Genomic DNA, 24,490 nt, shown 5'->3' on the forward strand with positions numbered 1-24,490 from the left:
ATTAAGAGTAGTTTAAATATTGCTTCTCTTTGCATCTTTTCTGTGCCTTGATGGCTTTTGACATTTTATCCTTTACACTTTGAAATGTCATGAAGTATCTCCAAGAGTTTCTTTAATGTGAAGTATTTTCCTTGGGTCCCGTTCTCTGGTACATTGTCATCCTTTTCAACATAGTCACTTTCCTCATTGATGGTGCTAAGTTTACCTTCACCAAGTTCTTCTGGCTGCACATCTAGCCAAGAGGCACACAAACCACAGCAGTGTCAACAGCGTCATGGCCAGCAATTTCTTCCACAGCTTCATTTACACTGGATTCATGTTTCACTTCTAGTGTCACTTATCATTTCTTTGCTGCACTTTCTTTCTTTCTTTTTTTTTTTTTTTTTAAACATTTATTTATTTATTTTGAGGGGGGAGGAAGGGCAGAGAGAGAAGGAGAGAAGAAAGAGAGAATCCAAAGCAGGCTCTGCACTGCCAGCGTGGAGCCTGATGCAGGGCTTGAACCCATGAACTGTGAGGTCATGATCTGAGCTGAAACCAAAAATCGGACGCTTACCTGACTGGGCCATGCACTTTCATCTTTATTGGTCAGTCCCCTCTTTGGATTTTCCATAGGAGTAAAATGTTACGTGGATTTATCACTGGGCAACAAGGAGGTAACACAGCTGTACTCTAGCTTTTTTGTTTTGCAGTGACCAGTTGCCAATAAACTTTGAAAGAAAGGATGTTATCAGTCACTCGTCATAATGTTTGTTATTTATGTGAAAATTTGTGGATTGAAGAGCTGGTAACGAAGTTTGTACTTTGTGTAATTACAGTTAATATATGGTAACTGAAATTTGAGCCATGTTGTGGCTCAGACTGGTGTTAGTTAACTGAACTTTGATACAAACAGTGGTGACTGAAATTTGTGCATGTCAGAATCATGCAAAGCGAGAACTCTGCCTGCAGTGTAAAAAAACAGGTTAGTACTTGGATTTGGTAAAAAATTATGACCATGATAAAGGGACTGAAATCTGAGAAATTTACACAGTAACCAAGCGGTCATTCAAAAACACTTTCTATTCTTGACAAAATTAGGTAGAGAGGGGGAGAGAGGATCTGAAGTGGACTCTGTGCTGACAGCATGTGTTCCACTGCGGGGCTCAAACTCACAAACTGTGAGATCATGACCTCAGCCGAAGTTGGATGCTGAGCCAACTGAACCACCCAGGCGCCCCAATTGAGATTAAGGAATTTTAGACAAATAATTAAAAAAATTTTTTTACATGTTTGTTTATATTTGAGAGAGGGAGGAGAGAGAGAGAGAGGGAAAGAGAGCGTGAGCGTGTGCAAGCATGAGTGGGGAGGGGCAGAGAGAGGCAGACTCACAGGACTTGCAGCCGGCTCTGTGCTGACGCAGTCAGCCCGTTTGGGGCTTGAACCCACAAATGGTGAGATCATGACCTGAGCTGAAGTCCAGCGCTCAACCGACTGAGCCACCCAGGCGCCCCATTAAGACAAATGCCTTAAAGAGTAGTGTGTATGCACCTCTGTGTGTATAGTCTTAAGGGCAAAGATCTAAAAGGAAAAAGTTAGCATTTCTTTCACTCTAGTATATTCTATAAACTTCTTCTTTCTGTGATCTGATTTTTCTACATTGTTCAGTATTCGTATGATTAAAATATTCATTGTTTTGATCTGAATAATCCTTTCTGGCCTGTGGTTTGGTCCTTCTCGCAAATCCTTTGTAGATGGCTGTGATTGTTGCTTTTTTCATTACTGCCACAGAAGTGTTTGTGAAGTTGTGAGGTGTGCATTTATTTTTTCACATAAATGGAGAGGGAAGAGGGATGGAAAGGATTACAGAAGTGTCTGAAGGACTGGCTTATGCTTTTTTATGTGCACATTTTACAACTGGAGGGGGAAAAACTCAGAAATGTTTATTATAAACCTTTAAAACGTACTGAAGAGTTACAAGGAAAGACAAATTTTATTATTTTTAAAGTTTATTTTTAAGAGAGCATGCAGGGGAGGGGCAGAGAGAGAGGAAGAGAGAGAGAACCCCAAGCAGGTTCTGCACTTTGAGCAGGGTGTGTTGTGGGGCTCGATCTCATGAACCATGAGATCATGAGCTGAGTTGAAATCAGAAGTTGGACCCTTAACCGACTCAGCCACCCAGGCACCACAGGAAAGAAAAATTTTAAATCACTTGTAGCTCATTACTCAGATACAACCTCTGTTAATATTTTTTGTATAAATCTGTCTATATTATGTCCATACGTCCTTTTTCATACATGCACATACATTCTTTTACATGGTAAAATGTTTTAAAATGGGATTATATATGCTTCCTACAAGTGGGTTTCCAGAGTACAAACACTTTTTAAAGTTTTTTCTTATGTTAATATACAAAAACAGAATATAGAATAGACTAAAATGAACACTGTGTACTTATCTTAACTTCAGTGATTTCAGTGCATAGGCAGTCTTGTTTCATCCATACCCACCTACTCCTGCGTTATTTGAAGCCAGTTCCTGGTAACTATTTCAGCATATATAGTTAAAAATTTTACATTTGCCAAATTGCTTTCAAGAAAAGCGTTATCAACATATACTTGACGTAAGATTAAAAAATTAAAAAAAAATTTTAATGTTAAGGGTTAGATGCACATATATAGCATTTCCTCGGGTAATACAAAAATACTCTGATGAAGTGAGTTTGAGCATGCTGAACTCTGGCTGCAAACTTTGAGTTCCTCATCAGAAAATCCTTCATAGGAATGCTGTGACTGTTAGATAGGATGACCATATAATTATTTATTGTTCAAGCTAGGATGCTTTTGAGATTCAAAGGGGGAATTCTTAATAATAATGCCAGTGTAACAGGCATAAACCAGGACTGTATTTTGGCACAACTGTTGTAGGCCCACCCTATTAGATAATACACTTAATACTTTTATGCATAAAGTGATTGTATCAGGTAGTCGATAAATGGTAGCTTTTATTAAAGTGTTTATGTATGCCCATGTATGGATATGTATAAAGATCTTCCATTTAAAATTTTTTTAATGTTATATGAGAGAGAGAAAGAGTGTGTGTGTGTGTGTGTGTGTGTGTGAGCGCGGGTGAGAGGCAAAAGTGCAGGAGACAGAATCTGAAGCAGGCTCCAGGCTCTGAGCTGTCAGTGCAGAGCCCAGTGTGGAGCTTGATTGAACTCAAGAACCGTGAGATGACCTGAGCCAAAGTTGGACATTTAACCGACTGAGCCACTCAGGCGACCTGAAAAATCTTCCCTTTGAAAGAAGTGCTTTGAATTGGCAACTCAAAGTCCTAAGTTTTTTTTTGTGTGTGTTTTTGGAGCTGATAGTGACCACTGTTTTTTAAAATAGCTCTACTTTTCATAATTAAGCAGACATTTGTCTTAATATTTGCAGCTGGAGAATGCTGGAGGAGACCTTAAGGATGGCTGCCACCACTATGAAGGAGCTGTTGTCATTCTGGATGCTGGTGCCCAGTATGGGAAAGTCATAGACCGAAGAGTACGAGAACTGTTCGTGCAGTCGGAAATCTTCCCCTTGGAAACACCAGCATTTGCTATAAAAGAGCAAGGATTCCGGTAGACTTTTCACTTATGTTTTCTAAGGAGATTGAGCTTAGATTGTAGGAGATTTTTATAAATTTGCTTGGACAGTGAATTTTTTAAATGACTATAAGACATGCAGTGGTTTTACAAGAAATTTTCCATGGTTCTGATTTAAAAAAAAGGAAATTTTATTTTTTGAAAAACCATATTCGTAGTTTATTTTATTTTTACTTATTTTTAATGTTTATTTTTGAGAGAGAGAGAGAGACAGTGCATAGGTAGGGGAGGGACAGACAGAAGGGGACAGAGGATCTGAAGCTGGCTGTGTGTTGACAGCAGAGAGCCTGATAAGGGGCTCAGACTCACACACCATGAGATCATGACCTGATACAAAGTTGGATGCTTTACCGACTAAGCCACCTAGACACCCCAATTTGGTTTTTTTTGTTTGTTTGTTTGTTTTTCAATTAAAAAGATCGACTTAATTTTAATTGCACCGTTACAAGAACCTTTCATTTGAACATTTTATATTTTATAGGATTTTGGGGTCATAGTTGAATTTGGCTAATATGGTCATTCTTTCATTCATCCCAGAGCATTTGATCAAAGGAATGTATACAGTGGCTAGAATACCTAAATGAGAAGAATTCTGTGTCCAGTGAGTCTCTTTTGCTTCCTATCCCAAGAGACTAAGTTTCTAAAATAAGAAGATTTCTCAAGTCTAATATAAGGTCTAATTCAACAGCTTACATGCTCAGAACTAGTCAAAATGACAGCCAACTTCTATGTAGTCTCTTTAACAATTTCTGGTTAATGCTATGCCTTTTCTCATGTAATTAATGTTTTTTCCTTACTAAGAGTGTTGCCAGAAGCAAGCAACTGCCATTTGTAACCTTAATAGGCTCTTAAACATTAATGCTATGTTTCCTCCAAATACAAGATGTTTAATTTTTCTTAAAAACATAATTTTTTTCCATTAGAGAAATGTTTAACTTTTAAAGACTTCATAGACGTGTTTATCCTGTGAGTCTTGTTTCTGAAATAGAGTGGATTGGACATCAGAAAAGACAGGTTTAAATTTAACTCTGTACTAGTCTTAGAATACAGTTAAAAACAGTTCTGTCTTTTAAACTATAGAATTTTTAGAGTAAGAAGAGACCCTTGAGTTTATCTAATGCAATTGTCTGTTTGCCAGTGAGAACCAGTTTTAGGGAATCAAAAAATGGTGCGAGAATTCTGAATTCCTTCTGTCATATCTAAGCTCCTTCATTCCCCTCACCCAAACAAACAAACACTCTCCAGCAAACTAACCTAGGCTGAATATTTAAGAATAGGGTAGCCAAATACTTGGCACTAGAATGCTAACTCTTTTTCCTGCCCTCTCCCCACCATCATAAACAATTCCTAGGTCTTGCTTGTGTCTAGAGGTTCTTTCTGTATAAGAGTATAGGAACTCTAGCACTGTGGCTTTGATTACTATAATCCTTTCTGCTGAGAGATCTATTTGATCACCCTTTTCGTAAAATATTAGTATTATGACAGGAAAGACCTCTTAACCTTGTTTTCGGAAGTTTGACCTGCTTGTTACATAAAATTGGTATCTGGAATGCCTTAGGCTTATTGGGTTTTGTAATTGCAAGTTAGTTTCAAAATAATTGCAGAGTAGAAATAGAAGACTCAGAATGAGTGATTAGCTCTTCTTGAGAGTTACTGAGATAAGAATTTTCATAATTGGCTTAAGTACTCCTTGAGTTTCATCCTTGACTAAGTCCATTACCTTTTCTTTTTAATAGTATTAAGAATCTTACAGTCCTGGGGCACCTGGGTGGCTCCGTCAGTTAAGTGGCCAACTTTGGCTCATGAGTTTGAGCCCTGTGCTGGGCTCTGTGCTGACAGCTCAGAGCCTGGAACCTGATTGAGATCCTGTGTCTCCCTGTCTCTCTGCCCCTCCCCCACTAACACACTGTCTCACTTTCTCTCAAAAATAAATAAACATGAAAAAAAATTAAAATTAAAAAAAAAAAGAATCTTACAGTCCTGAGTTGTTTAGCAGATTATTGAAGGATGCTGGGCAGTCCCATGGTGGTTATGTTTTATAAAACTAAGTATAACATATTGCAGTTTTAGAGGTCTTGATTACTAAGTATATTTTATAGAATTCTAGCTTATGTATTAAAAAAAATTTTTTTTAACGCTTAGTTTTGAGAGAGAGGGAGAGAGAGAGAGAGAGAGAGAGAGAATACAAGTAGGGAGGGGCAGAGAACAAGGGAGACACAGAATCTGAAGCAGACTCCAGGCTCTGAGCTGTCGGCATAGAGCCCAGTGCAGGGCTCTGTGAGTTCATGACCAAACCGAAGTCGGACCGAACCAGGAGTTCATGACCTTAGCCGAAGACGGATGCTTAACCGACCAAGTCACCCAAGTGCTCCTTTAGCAACTTCTTATACAATTAAATCTTTACTGGAGGTGCAGGTCTCTCTCTGATTCTGGTTATTTGTAGCCATGTGAGAGTGAAGGTCAGGTGCTGCCAGATTCCCCCCCCTTCCTAAAGAAAACCCAGAAATACAGATTTTTATGTAAAATTTTCAATATTAAAATGTTCTAAATTTTTGGAGTGAATTCTGAAGGCCAAATTGGATCTGTCAGTGGCCAGGTGAGAAGCATAGGCCTCAGTTTGCAGCCTTTTTCATAATAACAGTTCGACTCCCAAGTTAACCTATAGAATGCTCTGTAAATTGTAATATAGTGAAGTTATCATATTGACCTGAGAGAATGCCATGTGGGCAAAAGTCATATGTTAGTTCCTTTTCTTGGGTCTTAGGTAAAACTGTTGGGAATGTTGGACAGGTTTTCAGCCAACATAGGTTATTATTCATATTCTGTCATCCTTTGATGTATCTTGCTTTGAGTCATCTAGGGTTTTTCTGTGATGTGCTTTACTCCTTGGGTCCCAGAAGATCTGTATTTTCTCTTTCTCCCTTTAGCATTTTCATTTACTTCCTTCATGAATGAAGAAGACAAAACAAATTCATGCTAAATTTTCACAGATACAAATATTAGTATTTATGTATTTGAAGTTTGTACTTACTAACAAGTGAATGTTGAAATGATAGATTTTAACACATTGCAGTAGAGTAAAAATGATTAAGCTGTGTAGGAGGCTGGATTTGCTTAATATACTGAAAACATAATATAATCCCTGAATCTGTATTGAGTCTCCCTCAGTGCTTCAAACGAGAGAAAATATAGACTTTGTATGACAGGGGGCGCCTGGGTGGCTCAGTTGGTTGAGCGTCTGACTTGATTTTGGCTCGGGTCATGATCCCAGGGTTGTGGGATCGAGCCTGTCATCAGGCTCTGCACTGAGCGTGGAGCCTGCTTGAGATTCTCTTTCTCCCTCTGCCTCTCTTGTCCGCTCATACACTTTCTCCCTCTCTCTCTCTCAAAAAAAAAAAAAGAAAGAAAAGAAAAGAAAAAAAATCAGCTGTTAGAGATTCTTCACTGACTCTCTTCCTTAAATCTACAGTGCTATTATCATCTCTGGAGGCCCTAATTCTGTGTATGCAGAAGATGCTCCCTGGTTTGATCCAGCAATATTCACGATTGGCAAGCCTGTTCTTGGAATTTGCTATGGCATGCAGGTACATTGGTGAATTTGCCTTAAGAATTGACTTAATTTTATCCTGTTTGTGACTCTTACTGTATTAGTATTTTCTGTCTTTAGAGTATGTAGGATATTTAGTTGTATGAGCTAATTTGTGCATATTACGAGGGTTTACAAATTGCTACAATAGCATGGCAGAATTGACCTGAGTGGAAATCTCTTTTCAGAAAAAAACAGCTATATTACTGCATATAACATAACACTATCCATTAAAAAAATAAATAAACTTAGACATTCAGATTTACGTGTTACAGAAATAGCACACAGAGCTTCTATGTATTTTTACTCAATTCCCTTACTATTGACACTTTTTTTTTTTTTTTTTTTAATTTTTTTTTTCAACATTTTTTTATTTATTTTTGGGACAGAGAGAGACAGAGCATGAACGGGGGAGGGTCAGAGAGAGGGAGACACAGAATCGGAAACAGGCTCCAGGCTCCGAGCTATCAGCCCAGAGCCTGACGCGGGGCTCGAACTCACGGACCGCGAGATCGTGACCTGGCTGAAGTCGGACGCTTAACCGACTGCGCCACCCAGGCGCCCCTAATTGAGATAATTTTTAACAGTGTGTCTTACTTAACCATGTCATCTGAAAATTGAGTTAGCTGGGAAAATATTCCCTGAGTAATAATTATTAATTGATATGTTACAGTATTTTGACTTTTCTAGTGTCAGAAACAAGATACTTTTTTGTTAAACTCAGAATTCTCTGCTATGATAAGAATAGCCAAATAAATATGATGACTAGATTCACTTGCTTGTGAATTGTCTTCATCTCTTCACTTTTGCCCACCTTAAGCGGAAGGGAGGACAGGGTCGGAATACAAGTGGAATTAATCTAATTGTGAGAGTTAATCCATTGATTAACCAAATGGAATTGGTGTTAATTCAGATACTGCTTTTTACTTCCCCATGATACTCTGTTCCTCCCTAATTGATTATTGAGAACTGCCTATTAATTTTTGATTACTTGTATGTGTAGCTTAATAATTAAGACAATGTGTTCTTTCTCCCAGTGACCGAGTTGTTTTAAGTTTTTGGATTGAAGATAATTTGAAATTTTAGTAAGTGGGTAAAACAGGGAGTCATTTTTTTTTTTTTAAACAATCTGATTGAAACCTTTATGCTTTAATATGAATTTTGTACAGAAGGAGGCTGTTTAAAAGGTAGAAAGTGAGCAGACCAGTATATTCTCTTTTAGCTATCTCTGGAGTATTCGGCAAAGTAAAAAAAAATATAAATCAATGTTCACAAAATAAAAAAATATAAATCAGTGTGAATATATTCTAACTTGGATATAAATTAAAAAATAAATTATTAAAAAATGTGAATGTTTCATTACTCTATGCTTGATACAAGAGCAGAATATTAGGAATCATTGGTCTGTTAAACAGCTTTACCAGATTTCATTTCTTGCTAATTGTTGTTACAGTTTTCCATTTTGATTTAGAGGAAATACTGATCACTACAAATATGTGACATACAGAGTCCAAAGGCTATAATAGATATTTTCTTCTCTATGCAACAAACATTTTCTAGTAAAAGGCTCTTTTTCCTGTTAATGTTCTCTGAAATGTCAAGTGGTGATTATGAATTTCACTTGGTTAATAACTTATTTCTAGATTTTCTTATGTAATATTCTAATAAATGCATTTTCTTAGAAGAGCCTGCATCTTGATTTAGTTGATATTTGGATGACTCTTTTTTTTAAATATATCTTCACTGTAGGATGTAATGTATTTACATCATTGATTTTCCATGCCAGAGTAGTCAGTATTAATCATACAGCACAACTTAAGTGTTTTTTAGTATATTGAGAGGTATTATAACATTCTGTAAGGAAGACTCTCATAGATACCTTTTTTCAGGACCCACTTACAGTGAAATACATGTGGAAAATGTTGCCTGAATTTAAGTGCTAGTGACTGTTTCTCCCTTATGCCAGTCCCTCATATAACTGTGAGGCCTAGTTTTTCTGTTATTCATTAAGGATCTTTATTGTAGCCAGAGCCAGGCCTGCTCAGGTTAAATGTGTACAACAATCTGCCTTTATGTCCTCTGAACTTACATAGTAGGACAGTGGAATAGGCTGATCTTGGTCTTTAGACAAAAATCGTCTTTCCATAAAATACTGGTATAGATGGCACATCTAGCTAATAAGCTGTCTATAAAGGACTGACTGATATTTCTTAATGGCTATTAGTTGGGTAAGTTTAGCACCAAAGGTCTCACTCTGGGATGTACTTTTGCCCCCAACAGCATTCTGAAATTTTAGTAATTTCACTATTTTATGTACCATCTTTTCCCATTCTTGAGACTCTCTTGTAGAGACTTTCTAATTGCTTTCTGGTAATTCTTTGCTTTAGAAGAAAAAAGTTAGTTCTGCTTGTTGCTCCATTTATCTCTATTACTCTCCACTCAGCATAAGAAATAGAATATTAGTACAACTTTTGAAACTCTCTTTATACTTTTCTCCATTCATGTTTTTTTCCTACCAGAGGCAGCACTTTTCCTGAATTTTATTATTCATTCTTTCTTTTCCTTACAGCTTTAGACATAAGCTTATATCCTTAAATAATGTTATTTAGGTTGCCCATTGATCTTTATATAAATGAAATTCTGCATGTTAATACATTTAATTGTAAGTGACTCATGTTCACTACTGAATTTTTTGTTTGAATAGCACAGATTAATTATACATTTCACTATTGGTATTGCTGGTCTTTTTCCAATTTTTTGCTATTACAGACAATACTGCCATGAATATTTTTGTACTTGTCTTTTGGCGTTCTGCATACTCTAACTTTTCTCTAGGGCAGCCATGAACTGAAATGCTGAATCTCAGCTTTACTAGTAATATTTCCCTCCAATTTACATTCCTGCAGCAGTATGTGAAAATTCCTTGTGCTCTATATTCCTGCCAAGCCTTAACATTGTCAGATTTCTTGTTTTATTTGCCAATCTGAAGAGGCATTAAATGGGATCACATTGTAGTCTTAATGTTCATTTTCCTTATTATTGTAAGATTTGTATGTTTATTTGCCAGTAGTGTCTGCTTTAGTATAGAAGCATGTTAATGATTTTTGCCCATTTTTCTATTACAGTGTCTTATTTTACTGTGTTTGTATATGATGGATACTAAACATTAGCCAAATACATATAGCAGATACCTTCTAGATTGTGACTTGCCTCTTCACTGTTGTAATTTCACTTGGTTTCTGTTTTTATCCTTTTTTTCTTTCTCTTTCTTTCTTTCCTTTTTTTTTTTTTTTTGCATCCTGAGAAACATCTTTATTACAAGTGTTTGGTTTCTTTACACACTCCATGAGGTTTTGTCAAATTACTTCTATTAAAAGGGTGTATCCTTCCCTTTCTCTCTCCCAAACCTAACCCTTGTTGTAAAACTGGCAAGATAAGAGCTGATCTGATTGGGGCAGTAGATCTGGAGTACTGCATGAGTTTCTTTTGAGGCATTTATGACATTGGGGTTATGAGGAATCCATACTGAAAACCATTTCCTTAAGTCAGAATACTAAAACAAAAATTTAACAAGAAAACAAATTGTTTTATCATAGGTAAAGTTATCCCCCCTTCTCACAAACACAAGCTTAACTGATTGTCAGCTCTTTGCATTTTAACCTTAAGTAGTGTAGTCAGGAAGGGCACCCCCCGCCCCCAAGAAAAAAACCAAACAAACATGAAAGCCTTCTCAACAGGTAAGATAACTTCAAATTTTAGGGCAAGCCTTTGGCTTTGTAAAAGCATTTAATTTAGATTTTGTGAACTTTTAATTTGTGTTGAGTTTGAACAGCTTTAGTTTTCTTGATCATTCAGCTGTCTTTTAATTAAGAATGGCAAATTAAAGGAGGTAGAGGTGCACAAGGTTCACTGAGTATATGAAAGACAGCATTTTTCATTCAGCAAATTTTAATGACTGCTTTGGGCCACATGCTTTGGTAGGCCTCTGGGACTGTGAAGAAATCTGAAGACGTGGGGGAGAGCACATGGTCTCATTGTTTTGGCATTTACACTTGTTTGGCTGGAGTAGAGAAGTGGGGGTGGGGAAGAGAGGTGATATTAGACAGGGGGCATGTAATGAAAGCTTTTTGTGTAATATAAGCGACTTGGACTTTATCCTATAGACAGAGGGTCAGCAAACTGTGGCCTGCCTCCACATCTGGCCCATTGCCTCTTTTTGTATGACCTGCAAGCTAAGAATAGTTTCTGTGTTTTTATTTATTTTTTACTTTTATTTATGTGTTTATTTTAGCACGAGCCAGAGAGAGGGGCAGAATGAGAGAAAGAGAGCCTTAAGCAGGCTCCATGCTCAGCACAGAGCCCCAACCCCGGGGCCGATCTCATGACCCTGGGATCATGACCTGAGCTGAAATCAAGAGTTGGTTGCTCAGTCAACTGAGCCACCCTGGTGCCCCAGTTTTTATGGTTTCAAATACTTGGAATAAATTTTTTTAAACTGTGTGTGTGTGTTTTTTTTTTTTAATGTTTATTTATTTTGGGTGTGAGGGACAGAGAGAGAGTGGGAGAGAGAATCCCAAGCAGTCTCCATACTGTCAGCACAGAGCCCTACTTGCAGCTGTATCTCATGAACTGTGAGGTCATGACCTGAGCCAAAACTAAGAGTTGGATGCTTAACCGACTCAGCCACCCAGGTGTCCTGAAATAAAAATTTTTTTAGAGAATTACATTTTGTGATGTAAAAATTAAGTGAAATTCAAATTTCAGTGTCCATAAATAAGGTTTTATTGGAACATAGCCCTATCCATTTCTTTAAGTGTTGTCTGTGGACAATACTTGTCTGTAGCTTTCATGCTATGGCAAGAATTGCATGGTTGCTTCAGAGGCAGTAGGGCCTGCAAAGACCAAAATACCTACTCTTTACAGGAAAAGTTTACCAACCCTGCTGTAGATGGTAGAGAGCCATTGAAGAAATTAATCATGGACTAACACAATCATATTTATATTTTAGTAGCTGACATTGGTAGATCTCTAGAATATAGACTGGTTAGACTGTAGCAATGTTTCCTAAACTGTGTGGTAGTTAATGTACTGCAGAAAGTGTTTAATACCTGGGTTTTTAGTTAGGGAAATTTGGGCTAAATGGGTTAACAAGTTTTGTTTTGTTTTTTTCTTTCTTTTGGGCTTAACCCAAACCTTTATTGCAGGAAGTTTTATTTTGAATGTCTTCAGAGGAGAATGTAGAGGGCAGCATTTGCTGATGATTTTGAGGAATATTCCACTGTGCATTGTAAGAATGGACATTTATTTAGCCCTCTGCCTGCTTTTTTGTTGGGAGCTGGGTCAACCTGTAACCTGCATGGGTATGGCAGGTATCTTATGACACCTGTTGTGGAACAGACAAACCCAGATGAGTTGTAGTGGTTACCTCAATCAGAAATAATGACTGTAAAAATCTTTTGTGTATTTTTTTTGGTGTTGGGGAGGAGTTGGGCAAATGTGAATGATAAATTAGAAGATTGACACAAGGAGGGGCAGAATGAAGAGACTGTTTGAAATAAGAGTCTGTAGGTGTATGGGATTTGTACAAATGTATTTAATTGAAAGACCAGATATTCTTGCTTATGCTGTGTCCACACCATAGCCTTCTGCAGGCTTTCAGACTGTTCCTTTGGGGCCAAAGATTAAATCGCTTGGAGAAATTTATACCTGTCTAGTTTTAATACCACAGCTCTTCTATCATCTGCTCTTTTTCTAAGCTCAGAGTACCTTTTAAAATGCTTTTAAATTAAACTCAGATGTAAGTATTAAACCTCCATTTTTAACAGATGAATTAAAGTACACTAAGTGGAAAATCTGCCAGTATTTAATAGAAATTAACCTCAGGTCAGATATCTAATCTAGTTTTGTTTTATAACTATTCTTCTTAATAACTGTGCAATTTTATATGATAATACCAAGTTATCTATATTTATCTAAGTCTTTGATTTTTGGGGCACAAACATAGCAGATATTCTGAAAATAAGAAATATAAGTTACTAAATTAGCATAATAAAATGGGTAATTTTCTTTTGACTTACATTAATGTCAATTTATTCTTTTTTTGAACAGATGATGAATAAGGTATTTGGAGGTACTGTGCACAAAAAAAGTGTTAGAGAAGATGGAGTCTTCAGTATTAGTGTGGACAACACATGCTCATTGTTCAGGTATTATAGATATTTTTAGATGAATAAGAACGGTTAGTAGAGTACCTGATTTAAAGTTGGGATTGTTACTCTTCAAAATTAGAGAATCTGTAATAATGAAATTAAGGCCATCCTAGTGGCCATCGGAGTAATTGTCATATTTGTTTTCCATTTGAGTGTCAGGATGGCAGAGGGTGGTGGGGAGGCTGATTAGGAATAGTGAAAGCCCTTATGACCTAATTTAAAAACACTTGTGCAGTCTTGGATTCCTGTTTGGAGTTGTGGACTGGGATGCTAACATTTATGGCTTTTCTTTTTTACTCTTTGGGGTACGATTTTAAACATTCGTGTGCCAGGTGTGGCAAATCGATAATGTTTTAAACTATCTTGCATCTGCCACGTGTGTTTGTATATCTCTTCCTTCATGTTTTTTGCTGGGTACTTAGCAAACAGCCAAATTGTTGGACTCATTACTAAATATGTGTTATGTTTCCCTCCTCACTTTCTCTGTGTTGAGCGTAACTATACCTAGTGTACTATCTTTTAATATAGTGAATGTATTAATTGATTTTGTTGCTAGGTGATAATAGATAAGGTGCTATAGCTCTAATCTATTTGAAGATAGGTGAATGAGCTATTCATAGCTTCCTAGAATCATTTATCTTCTGCTTGACTTAAAAAAAATGCTGTTTTCATTCAGTTTTCTAAAGAACCATAAACTTTCCTTTTTTGGGTTTTTCTGTGTTTTGGGTAAAGCTCATTTTGGTGGACTATTAATAGTGTTACTTACTTTCTTGGTTTTTTTTTTTTTTTTTTTTTTTTAAGTAATCTCTACACCCAATGTGGGCTTCAAACTTATGACCCCAAAATCAAGAATTGCATGCTCCAAAGACTGAGCCAGCCAAGGGCCCCCCTCACTTAATTCATTTTGACTTAAGTTTCATTTTTATTTCTTTTTCTTTTTCTTTTTCTTTTCCTTTTTTTTTTTTTTTTTTTTTTTTTTATATTATAAGTAATCTGTACACTCAATATGAAGCTCAAACTTAACTCTCAGATCAAGAGTTACATGCTCTACTGACTGAGCTAGTCAGGCGCCCCTTAAATTTCCTTTTTACTTTAAAACTACATTTCCCCCTTACTGCAGTAAATCTGTAAAGTGCAGGCTGATATCGATTGATACAGAGTTAACCTGTTTTTCTTTTTTTTTTTTTGGTGAATCCAAGAAGTCTGTTTATTTATAATTTAAGTATAGTTGACACGATGTCACATTAGTTTCAAGGTACAATATAGTGATTAAACAAGTCTATCCATGATGCGGTTACTTTTTTTTTTTTTTTTAATTTATTTTTGAGAGTCAGAGCATGAGTAGGGGAGGGTCAGAGAGAGAGGAAGACTTAGAATCCAAAGCAGGCTCCAGGCTCAAACTCAAACTCAGGAGCCATGAGATCATGACCTGAGCTGAAGCCAGTTGCTCAATTAACTGAGCCACTTATGTTCCCCTTGTTATCATTTCTTTTAACTGCTAATTATTTTTAGTTACGGGTTTGTTATAAGGTTCTTTTTTTTTTTGAATTTGAATTAGTTAACATTTAGTGTAGTAATGGTTTCGGGAATAGAACCCAGTGATTCATCACTTACGTATAATACCCATTGCTTGTCACAAGTACCCTCCTTATTTCCCATCATCCATTTAGCCCACCCTACTACTCACCTCCCCTCCAGTGACCCTCAATTTGTTCTCTGTATTTAAGAGTCTCTTGGGTTTGCCTCCCTCTCTGTTTTTATCTTGTTTTATTTTTACTTCTCTTCCCCTATGGTCATGTTTTGTTTCTTAAATTCCACATATGAGTGAAATCATACAATATTTATTTTTCTCTGACTTATTTCACTTAGCATAATACACTCTAGTTCCATCCATGTTGTTGCAAATGGCAGGATTTCATTCTTTTTGATCATACTGTGTGTAAGGTTCTTAAAGGCTCCATTGACTTGTGCCTAAATTAATTCTTAATGAATAGTTTTCTCCAAATTGGACAGATCAGAAATTTTAAAATCCAACTTATTTTTATCTGAAATAGAGACATAACCCCAGTTGATACACAAAACAGGCCGTGGCTATCTCCTCTTTAATTTTGAGGAAGAGCAAAAATAAGTGTATCTGTTCAAAGATTATCATTTTTCAAAACAGCCAAATGGCTCAAAATAATTTTATGAACTGAAGCTATTCATTACCAAAATACATTTGAAATCCAGTGCTTATCCATTTCATAATGGAGAGGTTGTTTACATTCATCTGTATCCCAAGTGACTAGTCTTGAGAACCATTTTAGGAGTCATGGTGGTATATGATACTGCAAGAGGTTTTTTTAAATCTAAAGATCTGGTTAAAATTTAAAGTTTTTCTGTCTTCTAATTCTACAATTCTGGGACTCCCCTTCATTAATCCTAAACAACAATGGTGACAGCAGTTAGTAAACCCAAAACATCATTTTGGCTTTAATATACTTTTATCTTCTTGCTTTATTTTTAATTAATTTTTTTTAACTTCTTAATATTCAGACCTCTTTCAGATTTTCTCATAATATAAAAAATGTCTTTTTATAGTTGATTTGTCTGAATCAGGGTCAGAGAAAGTCCATGCGTTTCATTTGATAAATGTTACTGACATTTTCTTTAATCCATGCCTTTGTTTGGCGTGAGAAGTAGAGATACACATTGCTACCGGGTTGTCTTTGTTTCTAGGCCTTTTCAGTGAACAAAGTTAGTCAAAATGTATTCTTTTAGAAAAAACAAAATCAGTGTACATTCTTATTTCCAATTAAAATGAATGTTTATAGGGTTTTTATCTAATTCCTTTGATTTTGCATCTGCTTACTGTGAGGCTAAAAATCTGAATTCCTAATTATATTAATTATTTAATATTTATTTTACCCTGTGATATGTATGTATTTATACTCTCTAGCTGCAAAATAACACTACCAGTATTAGTACTATCACTTTTTGATAGAAAACTACTGAATATTTAGTTCTCTGAAATGCCTTTTGTTCTTAAGATATTTCCTAATAGGTAAAATTTTGAAATTAGTATTTTGTAGCTTCTTGAAATTATTTTTTATGTGTGTGGTTATACCACCAACTTTATTTTTTCAGTTTTTAAATTTTACAGATTGACTTTTTTTACGTTTATTTTTTCGAGAGATAGAAAACAAGCAAGTGAGGGGCAGAGAGAGAGGGAGATGCAGAATCCGAAGCAAGTTCCAGGCTCTGAGCTGTCAGCACAGAGCTGGATGCGGGGCTCGAACCCATGAACCATGAGATCATGACCTGAGCTGAAGTAAGACACTTAACCCACTGAACCACCCAGGCGCCCCAACAGATTGCCTTTTTTGGTATTTAATGCTCTCATTGACTTTTTTTTTTTTTTAATGACGCATAGAATAAATTTAAATTCCAGCAGAGTTGCACTGTTACATGTTTCTAAATTTTTTGATTTACATGTACGGTGAGCTAGTATTTCTAAAGGGAAAAAACAAACTTTAGTGATAAGATGAGTAAGTTCTCGGGATCTAATGTTCAGGGATGATGACTACAGTTAACACAGTATTGTATACTTGAAAGTTGCTAGGAGAGTAGATCTTAAATAGATGAAAAAAATGGTACCTATGCTAAATGATATGTGTTAACTAACCTTATTGTGGTAATTATTTCATAATACATGTGTATATCAGATCATCAGGTTGTATTATCTTTAACTTACACAATGTCATATGTCAATTACATTTCAATAAAGCTGGAAAATAAAGCATAAGGTCTCATTGATCATGTCTCTAAGATATTTGTATGTTGTGTTTTATTTTTTGTATGTTTAGGGGCCTTCAGAAGGAAGAAATTGTTTTGCTTACCCACGGAGATAGTGTAGACAAAGTAGCTGATGGATTCAAGGTTGTGGCACGTTCTGGGAACATTGTGGCAGGTGAAAATTTTTAAACCTTTGCAGATCTCATTTCAAAAAACCTTATCTGAAAAGTCTAAAAATATGTTTCTGTATGAGGTACTCAAAAAGATTTTTTTAAGAGTTATTGTACATGTCATAAAATTGACCATTAATTTATGAAGGGAATTCAATATTAGATTATTTAGAAGTTACTTACTGGTTTGCTCTGAAATACTTTAAAAAAATGTTCGTTAATTCATTCATTTTTTAAAATTAATTTATAGAATTTACTTATTGTTTACATCCAAGTTAGCATATAGTGCAACAATGATTTCAGGAGTAGATTCCTTAATGATGCTTACCCATTTAGCCCATCTCCCCTCCCACAACCCTTCCAGTAACCCTCTGTTCTCTATATTTAAGAGTCTCTTCTGTTTTGTCCCCCTCCCTGTTTTTATATTATTTTTGCTTCCCTTCCCTTATGTTCATCTGTTTAGTATCTTAAATTCCTCATATGAGTGAAGTCATGTGATATTTGTCTTTCTCTAATTTCGCTTAATATAATACCCTCCAGTTCCATCCATGTAGTTGCAAATGGCAAGATTTCATTTTTTTGATTGCCGTGTAATACTCCGTTGTGTGTGTGTGTATACTACATCTTCTTTATCCATTCATCTGTTGATGAACATTTGGACTCTTTCTGTACTTTGGCTATTGTTGATAGTGCTGCTATAAACAGTGGGGTGCATGTGCCCCTTTGAAACAGCACACCTGTATCCCTTGGATAAATACCTAGTAGTGCAATTGCTGGGTCATAGGGTAGTTCTATTTTTAATTTTTTGAGGAACCTCCATGCTCTTTTCCAGAGTGGCTACACCAGTTTGTGTTCCCACCAGCAGCGCAAGAGATCTTCTCTCTCCGCATCCTTACCAACATCTGTTGTTGCCTGAGTTGTTAATGTTAGCCATTCTAACCAGTGTGAGGTGGTATCTCATTGTGGTTTTGATTTGTATTTCCCTGATGATGAGATGTTGAGCATTTTTTCATGTGTCGGGTAGCCATCTGGATGTCTTCTTTGGAGAAGTGTCTATTCCTGTCTTTTGCCCATTTCTTCACTGGATTATTTGTTTTTTGGTGTTAAAAAATGTTCATTCTAATAAAAGTTCTCCAGATGCAAGATACTGCTTTTAGAGCTCAGGAAAAATAGGAGAATGGTCTGTTTTTCTGTTGTGCCTTATTCATAATTGGGTTTTTAAATGCCTTCCTTAGGTGTACATGGACATTTGCAAAACATCAGACTAAGCACTCAGGACATTTCTCTGAGCCAGGATTGGTAAACTGTGTTCTATAGTCTGTTTCTGTATGTTCAGGACCTAAAAATGATGTTTATTGTTATTAAAGAGTTATAATAAAAGGCAGGGATTGTGTCCCATGTATGCATGTGTCCCTAAGGGCCTAAAATTTTTACTCTTTAGCCCTTTGTAGAAATTTTACCAATCTGTGCTTTAAACCCATTTTTATTCTTGACTTTTCTGAGGAAGAGGAATTGATTTTCTGGCAGTTTGTGATTTTTGACATGCTTACTTGGCTAGTTGTTATGTAAATAATTATCAATCCTAGAAGTCAGTAGAAAATGGGTTTATCAATAAAGTTATTGTTTGAAATGCCACACTTAAACAATAAGTTGAAAAAAAGATTTGTCATGGATAAACTGAATTGAGTATTCTGCCTGCAATTAGTTAATTAGACTAGTACATTAACATAGAAATGATTGATAATGGTTTTTGTCTTGAAATGTTTTTATTTAATATAAAAGATCAACAGTGTTAGATGGCTTATGTATTTTTTTTCATTCAACAAATACTTGTATACCTACTTTGTGCCAGTCACGGTTCTAGGTGCCAAGGATAGAGTAATGAACAAACTGGACAAAAGTCTCTGTTTAACATTCTAGTTGGGAAGAGGGATGGGACAGACAATACACAAATACAGAATATGTCAAGTGTCAGACGGTGTGTAAGTGCATTGAAAAAATACAGGGAAGAGAGGAGTGTTGCAGAATATGTGTGATTAGGGTTGTTACTGTTTTCTACAGGATATTCAGGGAGGGTATTCCTATAAAATGATACCGGGCATGAAGGAAGTGTGACCCTTCTAGATAGTTGGGGGAAGGGGAGATAGTAGTGCAAAGCTCCTGGGATGGGACCGTGTTTGAGGAACAGCAAGGAGACTGTGTGGTTGGAGCAGAAGAAGCCTGGGGGAGAGTGGTAGAGGTGAGATGAGGGAGGTGTTTGGGGGACCAGAACACAGACCCTTTGAGACCACTATGAACTTTTTGGCTTTACTCATAGCGAGGTAGAGTTTTGAACAAAGGAGAAACTGAATCTAATTTTAGGCTTACCTTGGCTACAATGAAGAGCAAAGAGGAATGGGTCAAATGTAGGAGTAGGGAGATCACTTAGTCTATTGTAGCAATTAGGAGAGGGGAGTGTAAGGTACAGTGTGGGAGAGGTACAAGTGGTCAACAGTTACTGGTTTCTCGCATAGATCTTGTATGTACTTTGTTAGATTTATACCAAAGTATTTCATTTATTTGGGTGATAATTGTGTTTTCAGTTTCAAGTTCCACTTGTTCATTGTTGATGTGTAGGAAGGCAGTGAACTTTTGTGTATCAACCTTAGATCCTGCAACCCTGCTATGATCGCTTATTACTTCCTAGTGTTTTTCTGTGGATTTTTTAGGATTTTCTGTATAGGTGATCATGTCATCTGTGAACAAAGACAGTTTTATTTCTTCTTTCTCAACCTGCATGCCTTTTATTTTCATTCTGTTTTTTTCCAGTGTTTTTTCTCATTGTTGTTCAGTTTTGGTTATTTCTATTGAGATATCCTGTAGCTGAGAGCTTCTTTCCTCAGCTCTGTCCGGTCAACTAATAAACCCATCAAAGGCATTCTTCATTTTTGTTAACAGTGCTTTTGATCCTAGCTTTCTTTTTGATCCCTTCTTAGACTTTCCATCCCTTTGCTTACATTACCCATTTGTTTTTGCATGCTGTCTGCTTTATCCATTAGTCTTAGCTGCTTAATCACAGTTTTTTTAAAATGTTTATTTATTTTTGAGAGAAAGAGTGATGGAGGGAGGAGCAGAGAGAGGGAGACAGAGCCTGATGTTGGGCTAGAACTCACAAACCATGAGTTCTTAACCTGAGCCGAAGTCAGACACTTAACTGACTGAGCTACCCAGGCGTCCCAATCCTAATTGTTTTAAAGCCTGATCTGATCATTCCAACATCCCTGCGATATCTTAGTCTGGGTATCTGGTTCTCATGCTTATGGTATCTCTTTGAACTGTGTTCTTTGCCTTTAGGATGCCTTGTAATTTTTTGTTTGTTTTGGTTGTCATGCATGATGTACTAGTTAAAAGGAATTGTTGTAAATAGGCTTTTAGTATGTGATGGTAAGGTGTGGGGATAGGAAGAGTAGCTAGCTCTCAGTTTTTTAGTAAGCCTGGGTCCCTGGGCTGTTGACTTCACAAGTACTCAGTTTTTTCTCACTGTTAGATGGAATGTGATGACTAGAGTGGGCTGGATTTGGAGATTTCCCTTCTAGCAGGTCAGTGGTCTCTGATAGAAAGCTAACTCTTTAAGTGGATTAAATAGTTTCTCCTGAGAGTAGATAGACCTAGTTAAGAAGAACAGAATGTCCTGATATATTTTAAAATGGTTTCTTTTTCCCTTTCCCTGACATTTACTTTGAGAGCTTAGTCAATCTCCTGGAGGTAAGATTCACAAAAGTGTCAGGGCCCGTGATGAGTGGGTACTCTTGGAATTTTTATCTCTCAGATTTTCACACTGAATCTCTAGCAATTCACTGATTATAGTTTAAGTTTCCCTACCTCAGCAGTGGTTCCTGTGGATGTTTGCACTCATGGGTTTCTGCTATGGTAAGTTATGATTCTCTGTGTTCATCTGCAGTCTTTCCAAGGGCAGTGGTTAACTTTCTGTTTATTGTTAGGACAGAGCAGTGTCCTTCAGGTTCTTACATGCTGGACTGGATACTGGAAGTAAGACTGGGTTCTGATAGGTTTTGAAAGGAGAGACAAAGGAATTGCTGTTGGATTACATGTGGAGTGGGGAAAAAAGGGTATAATTGGGCTTTAACTCCCAAGTTTTATGACCTAAGTATCCAGAAAGGTGAAGTTTTTGTTTACCTGATGGGTAAGAATGCAGTCATGTGGATTTGTGTATTAAATTCAAGATGCCTTATTAATCATAGAAATAAAGGTATGAGTAGACATTGGTATATGTAGGTCTAGACTGTAGAGTAGAAAATTGGGCTTGAGGCATAAATTTGGGAGTATACCATCATACGGGTAGAATTTAGAGCCGTGAGAGTGATAGATCACTCCATGTATAGAGAAGAGATTTAAGTGCTCAGTACTGGGCAACTTTCATTTGTAGAGATGGATAAGATGAGGAGGAACCAACAAAGATTAAGAAGGAACAGTGAAATCAGCAATGAACCAAGAGAGAATGGTGTCCTAGAATAGAACCCAAGTAAAGAAAATGTGAAGTTCGTTGGTATAGTAGAATGAGTATGAGTTTGGGAGCCTGCTAGACCTGATTTAACTACTTACATAGCTGTACATTTCTTGATATCTCAGAGCCATAAACAGGGGTAATGCATGCACATGTAAAACATTTAGCCTAACACCTGTTGCTTAATAGGTAATCAGTAATTTCAGAAACACATTAGCCAAGTCCATGAAGTTATATTTGCAGTTAATAGTATCTAAGAAAGGAGTACTTAGAATATTCTGACAGGCCTAATACGTAAAGTTGGTAGCTGCACATTGCATATGAAAGCTACGTGGGACCGAGAGCCAAAATTGAGTTATCATTGGGGTGCCTGGGTGGCTCAGTTTGTTAAGCGTCTGACTTCGGCTCATGTCATGATCTCACAGTTCACGAGTTCGAGCCCTGCATTGGGCTCTGTGCTAACAGCTCAGAGCCTGGAGCCTGCTTCAGATTCTGTCTCTCTCTGCCCCTCCCCCACTCATGCTCTGTCTCTCTTTCTCTCTCTCAAAAATAAACATTAAAAGATTTTAAAAAATTGAGTTATCATTGTATTATGTAGACAAAGTAATCTGGGTGGAGAAGTTGAAAGTACTGTGAAATAATCTCTGTAGGACTTATTTCACTGTCATACATAAAAACCTTTGAAGAAAAATTGTGGCAATGTAGTTTTTGTTTTATGTGTTGTCTTTTTTTTCCTGTAGCTAAAAATGCACTGATTTATATCAGTTTTCACATTTATAGAGGAAGAAATTGTGAGGAATTACTATGGGTACTTAGTTGAGTCTTCAACATGAAAAAAATTTTAATTTGTGATTATTTTCTCTATAAAGGTATAGCAAATGAATCTAAAAAATTATACGGAGCACAGTTCCACCCTGAAGTTGGTCTTACAGAAAATGGGAAAGTAATACTGAAGAATTTCCTCTATGATATAGCTGGGTGCAGTGGGACCTTCACTGTGCAGAACAGAGAACTTGAGTGCATTCGAGAGATCAAAGAGAGAGTAGGCACATCAAAAGTTTTGGTAAGGAATTTACATCTGGAAGTCTACAAATTTATTTCAGTAATGTTAGAACTCAAAACTGGCTTCATCACCATAGCCCTTAAATGTTGACTGGGTGATGGGATGCTTTCTGAGTTGCACTGGTTCAGAGTGCTTTTCAAATTACCATACATACTTGTGCTAAAAGCAGCGTTTTAAAAGCTGATAGTTTTGTTTGTTTACTCAATTTGATTTTTCTTTTAATTTCACCTTTTAGGTTTTACTCAGTGGTGGAGTTGACTCAACAGTTTGTACAGCTTTGCTGAATCGTGCTTTGAACCAAGATCAAGTCATTGCCGTGCACATTGATAATGGCTTTATGAGAAAACGAGAAAGCCAGTCTGTAGAAGAGGCCCTCAAAAAACTTGGAATTCAGGTCAAAGGTATTGATGAACCCTAGAAGAGTTAATATATATATGAGGATTTATTTAACAAATCAAATCTAGCCTTATGGTTTGAATGAGCTCATTGCCTTAACCAAGTACAGGTTTCTCAATAAGCTTATAGTTATGTTTTTTACATTATAAGTGTCTGGTTCAAGGGGCGCCTGGGTGGCTCAGTTAGTTAAGCATCTGACTTCGGCTCAGGTCATGATCTTGCGGTTCGTGGGTTCTAGCCTTGCGTCAGGCTCTGTGCTGATAGCTCGGAGCCTGCTTCTGGTTCTGTGTCTCCCTCTTTCTGCCCCTCTCTTACTCATGCTTGTTTCTATCTCTCAGAAATAAAACCTTAAAAAAAATGTATGAGTATCCAGTTCAAGAGGTGTCCCAGTATAAATTTTAAAACTGTTGATTATTCCTAATGTTATATACAGATAACTAAAATTTCTGCTACCATTTTGTTCTCTTCTGTTCATTTCTCTTTTTGGGTTATCTTTTCCCATCTGTAATATTATTTATGGATGAGAATTTCCAAGTTTTCCTACAAGTATGGATGTACAGATTATTTTACAAACTGAAAGGCTTATACAGAGGAGTGAAGAGTCTATGGTCATCTTTTTTTTTTTTTTTTTTTTAATGTTTATTTCTGAGACAGAGCATGAGTGGGGGAGGGGCAGAGGTGGGGGGAGACACAGAATCCAAAGCAGGCTCCAGGCTCTGAGCTGTCAGCACAGAGCCCAACGCAGGGCTCGAACTCACAAACCGTGAGATCATGACCTGAGCCAAAGTCGGTCGCTCAACCGACTGAGCCACCCAGCCACCCGTATGGTCATCTTTTTTCCTAGTTTTTTTGAGAAATCATTGATAACACATCAGTGTGTAAGTTTAAGACAATAGCATGATGATTCGATTATATATGTATTTTGAAAGGATTATCACAGTAGTTCCAGTTTACATCCATCTTCTCATATAGGGACAGTAAAATTAAAAAGGAAAAAAATTCTTATGACATGAACCCTTAGGATTTACTCTTAACTTTTCTGTTTATTATTCAGCAGTATTAGCTATAATTGTCATGTACAATATACCCTTAGTGCTTACTCATCTTATAATTGGAAGTTTGTATCTTTTAACCTAACCTTCTTCCCAATTCCCCTTCTTCCCACC

The 24,490-nt window shown here is 36.6% G+C and overlaps 1 protein-coding gene across 2 annotated transcripts in view; it reads left to right on the top strand.

Moving 5' to 3' along the window:
* The window catches only part of GMPS (guanine monophosphate synthase), a 76,142-nt gene that overhangs the window by 19,928 nt on the left and 31,724 nt on the right, over window positions 1-24,490 (top strand). For both annotated transcript variants that reach the window (XM_058730297.1, XM_058730298.1), the window contains exons 2-7: window positions 3,417-3,598; window positions 7,092-7,206; window positions 13,317-13,414; window positions 17,263-17,366; window positions 22,735-22,928; window positions 23,164-23,329. In XM_058730297.1, coding sequence (XP_058586280.1) covers window positions 3,417-3,598; window positions 7,092-7,206; window positions 13,317-13,414; window positions 17,263-17,366; window positions 22,735-22,928; window positions 23,164-23,329 — 859 coding nt within the window. The remainder of the gene's footprint in view (window positions 1-3,416; window positions 3,599-7,091; window positions 7,207-13,316; window positions 13,415-17,262; window positions 17,367-22,734; window positions 22,929-23,163; window positions 23,330-24,490) is intronic.

Source organism: Neofelis nebulosa, chromosome 5 (genome assembly GCF_028018385.1).
Source record: "Neofelis nebulosa isolate mNeoNeb1 chromosome 5, mNeoNeb1.pri, whole genome shotgun sequence".
Lineage (NCBI taxonomy): Eukaryota > Metazoa > Chordata > Mammalia > Carnivora > Felidae > Neofelis > Neofelis nebulosa.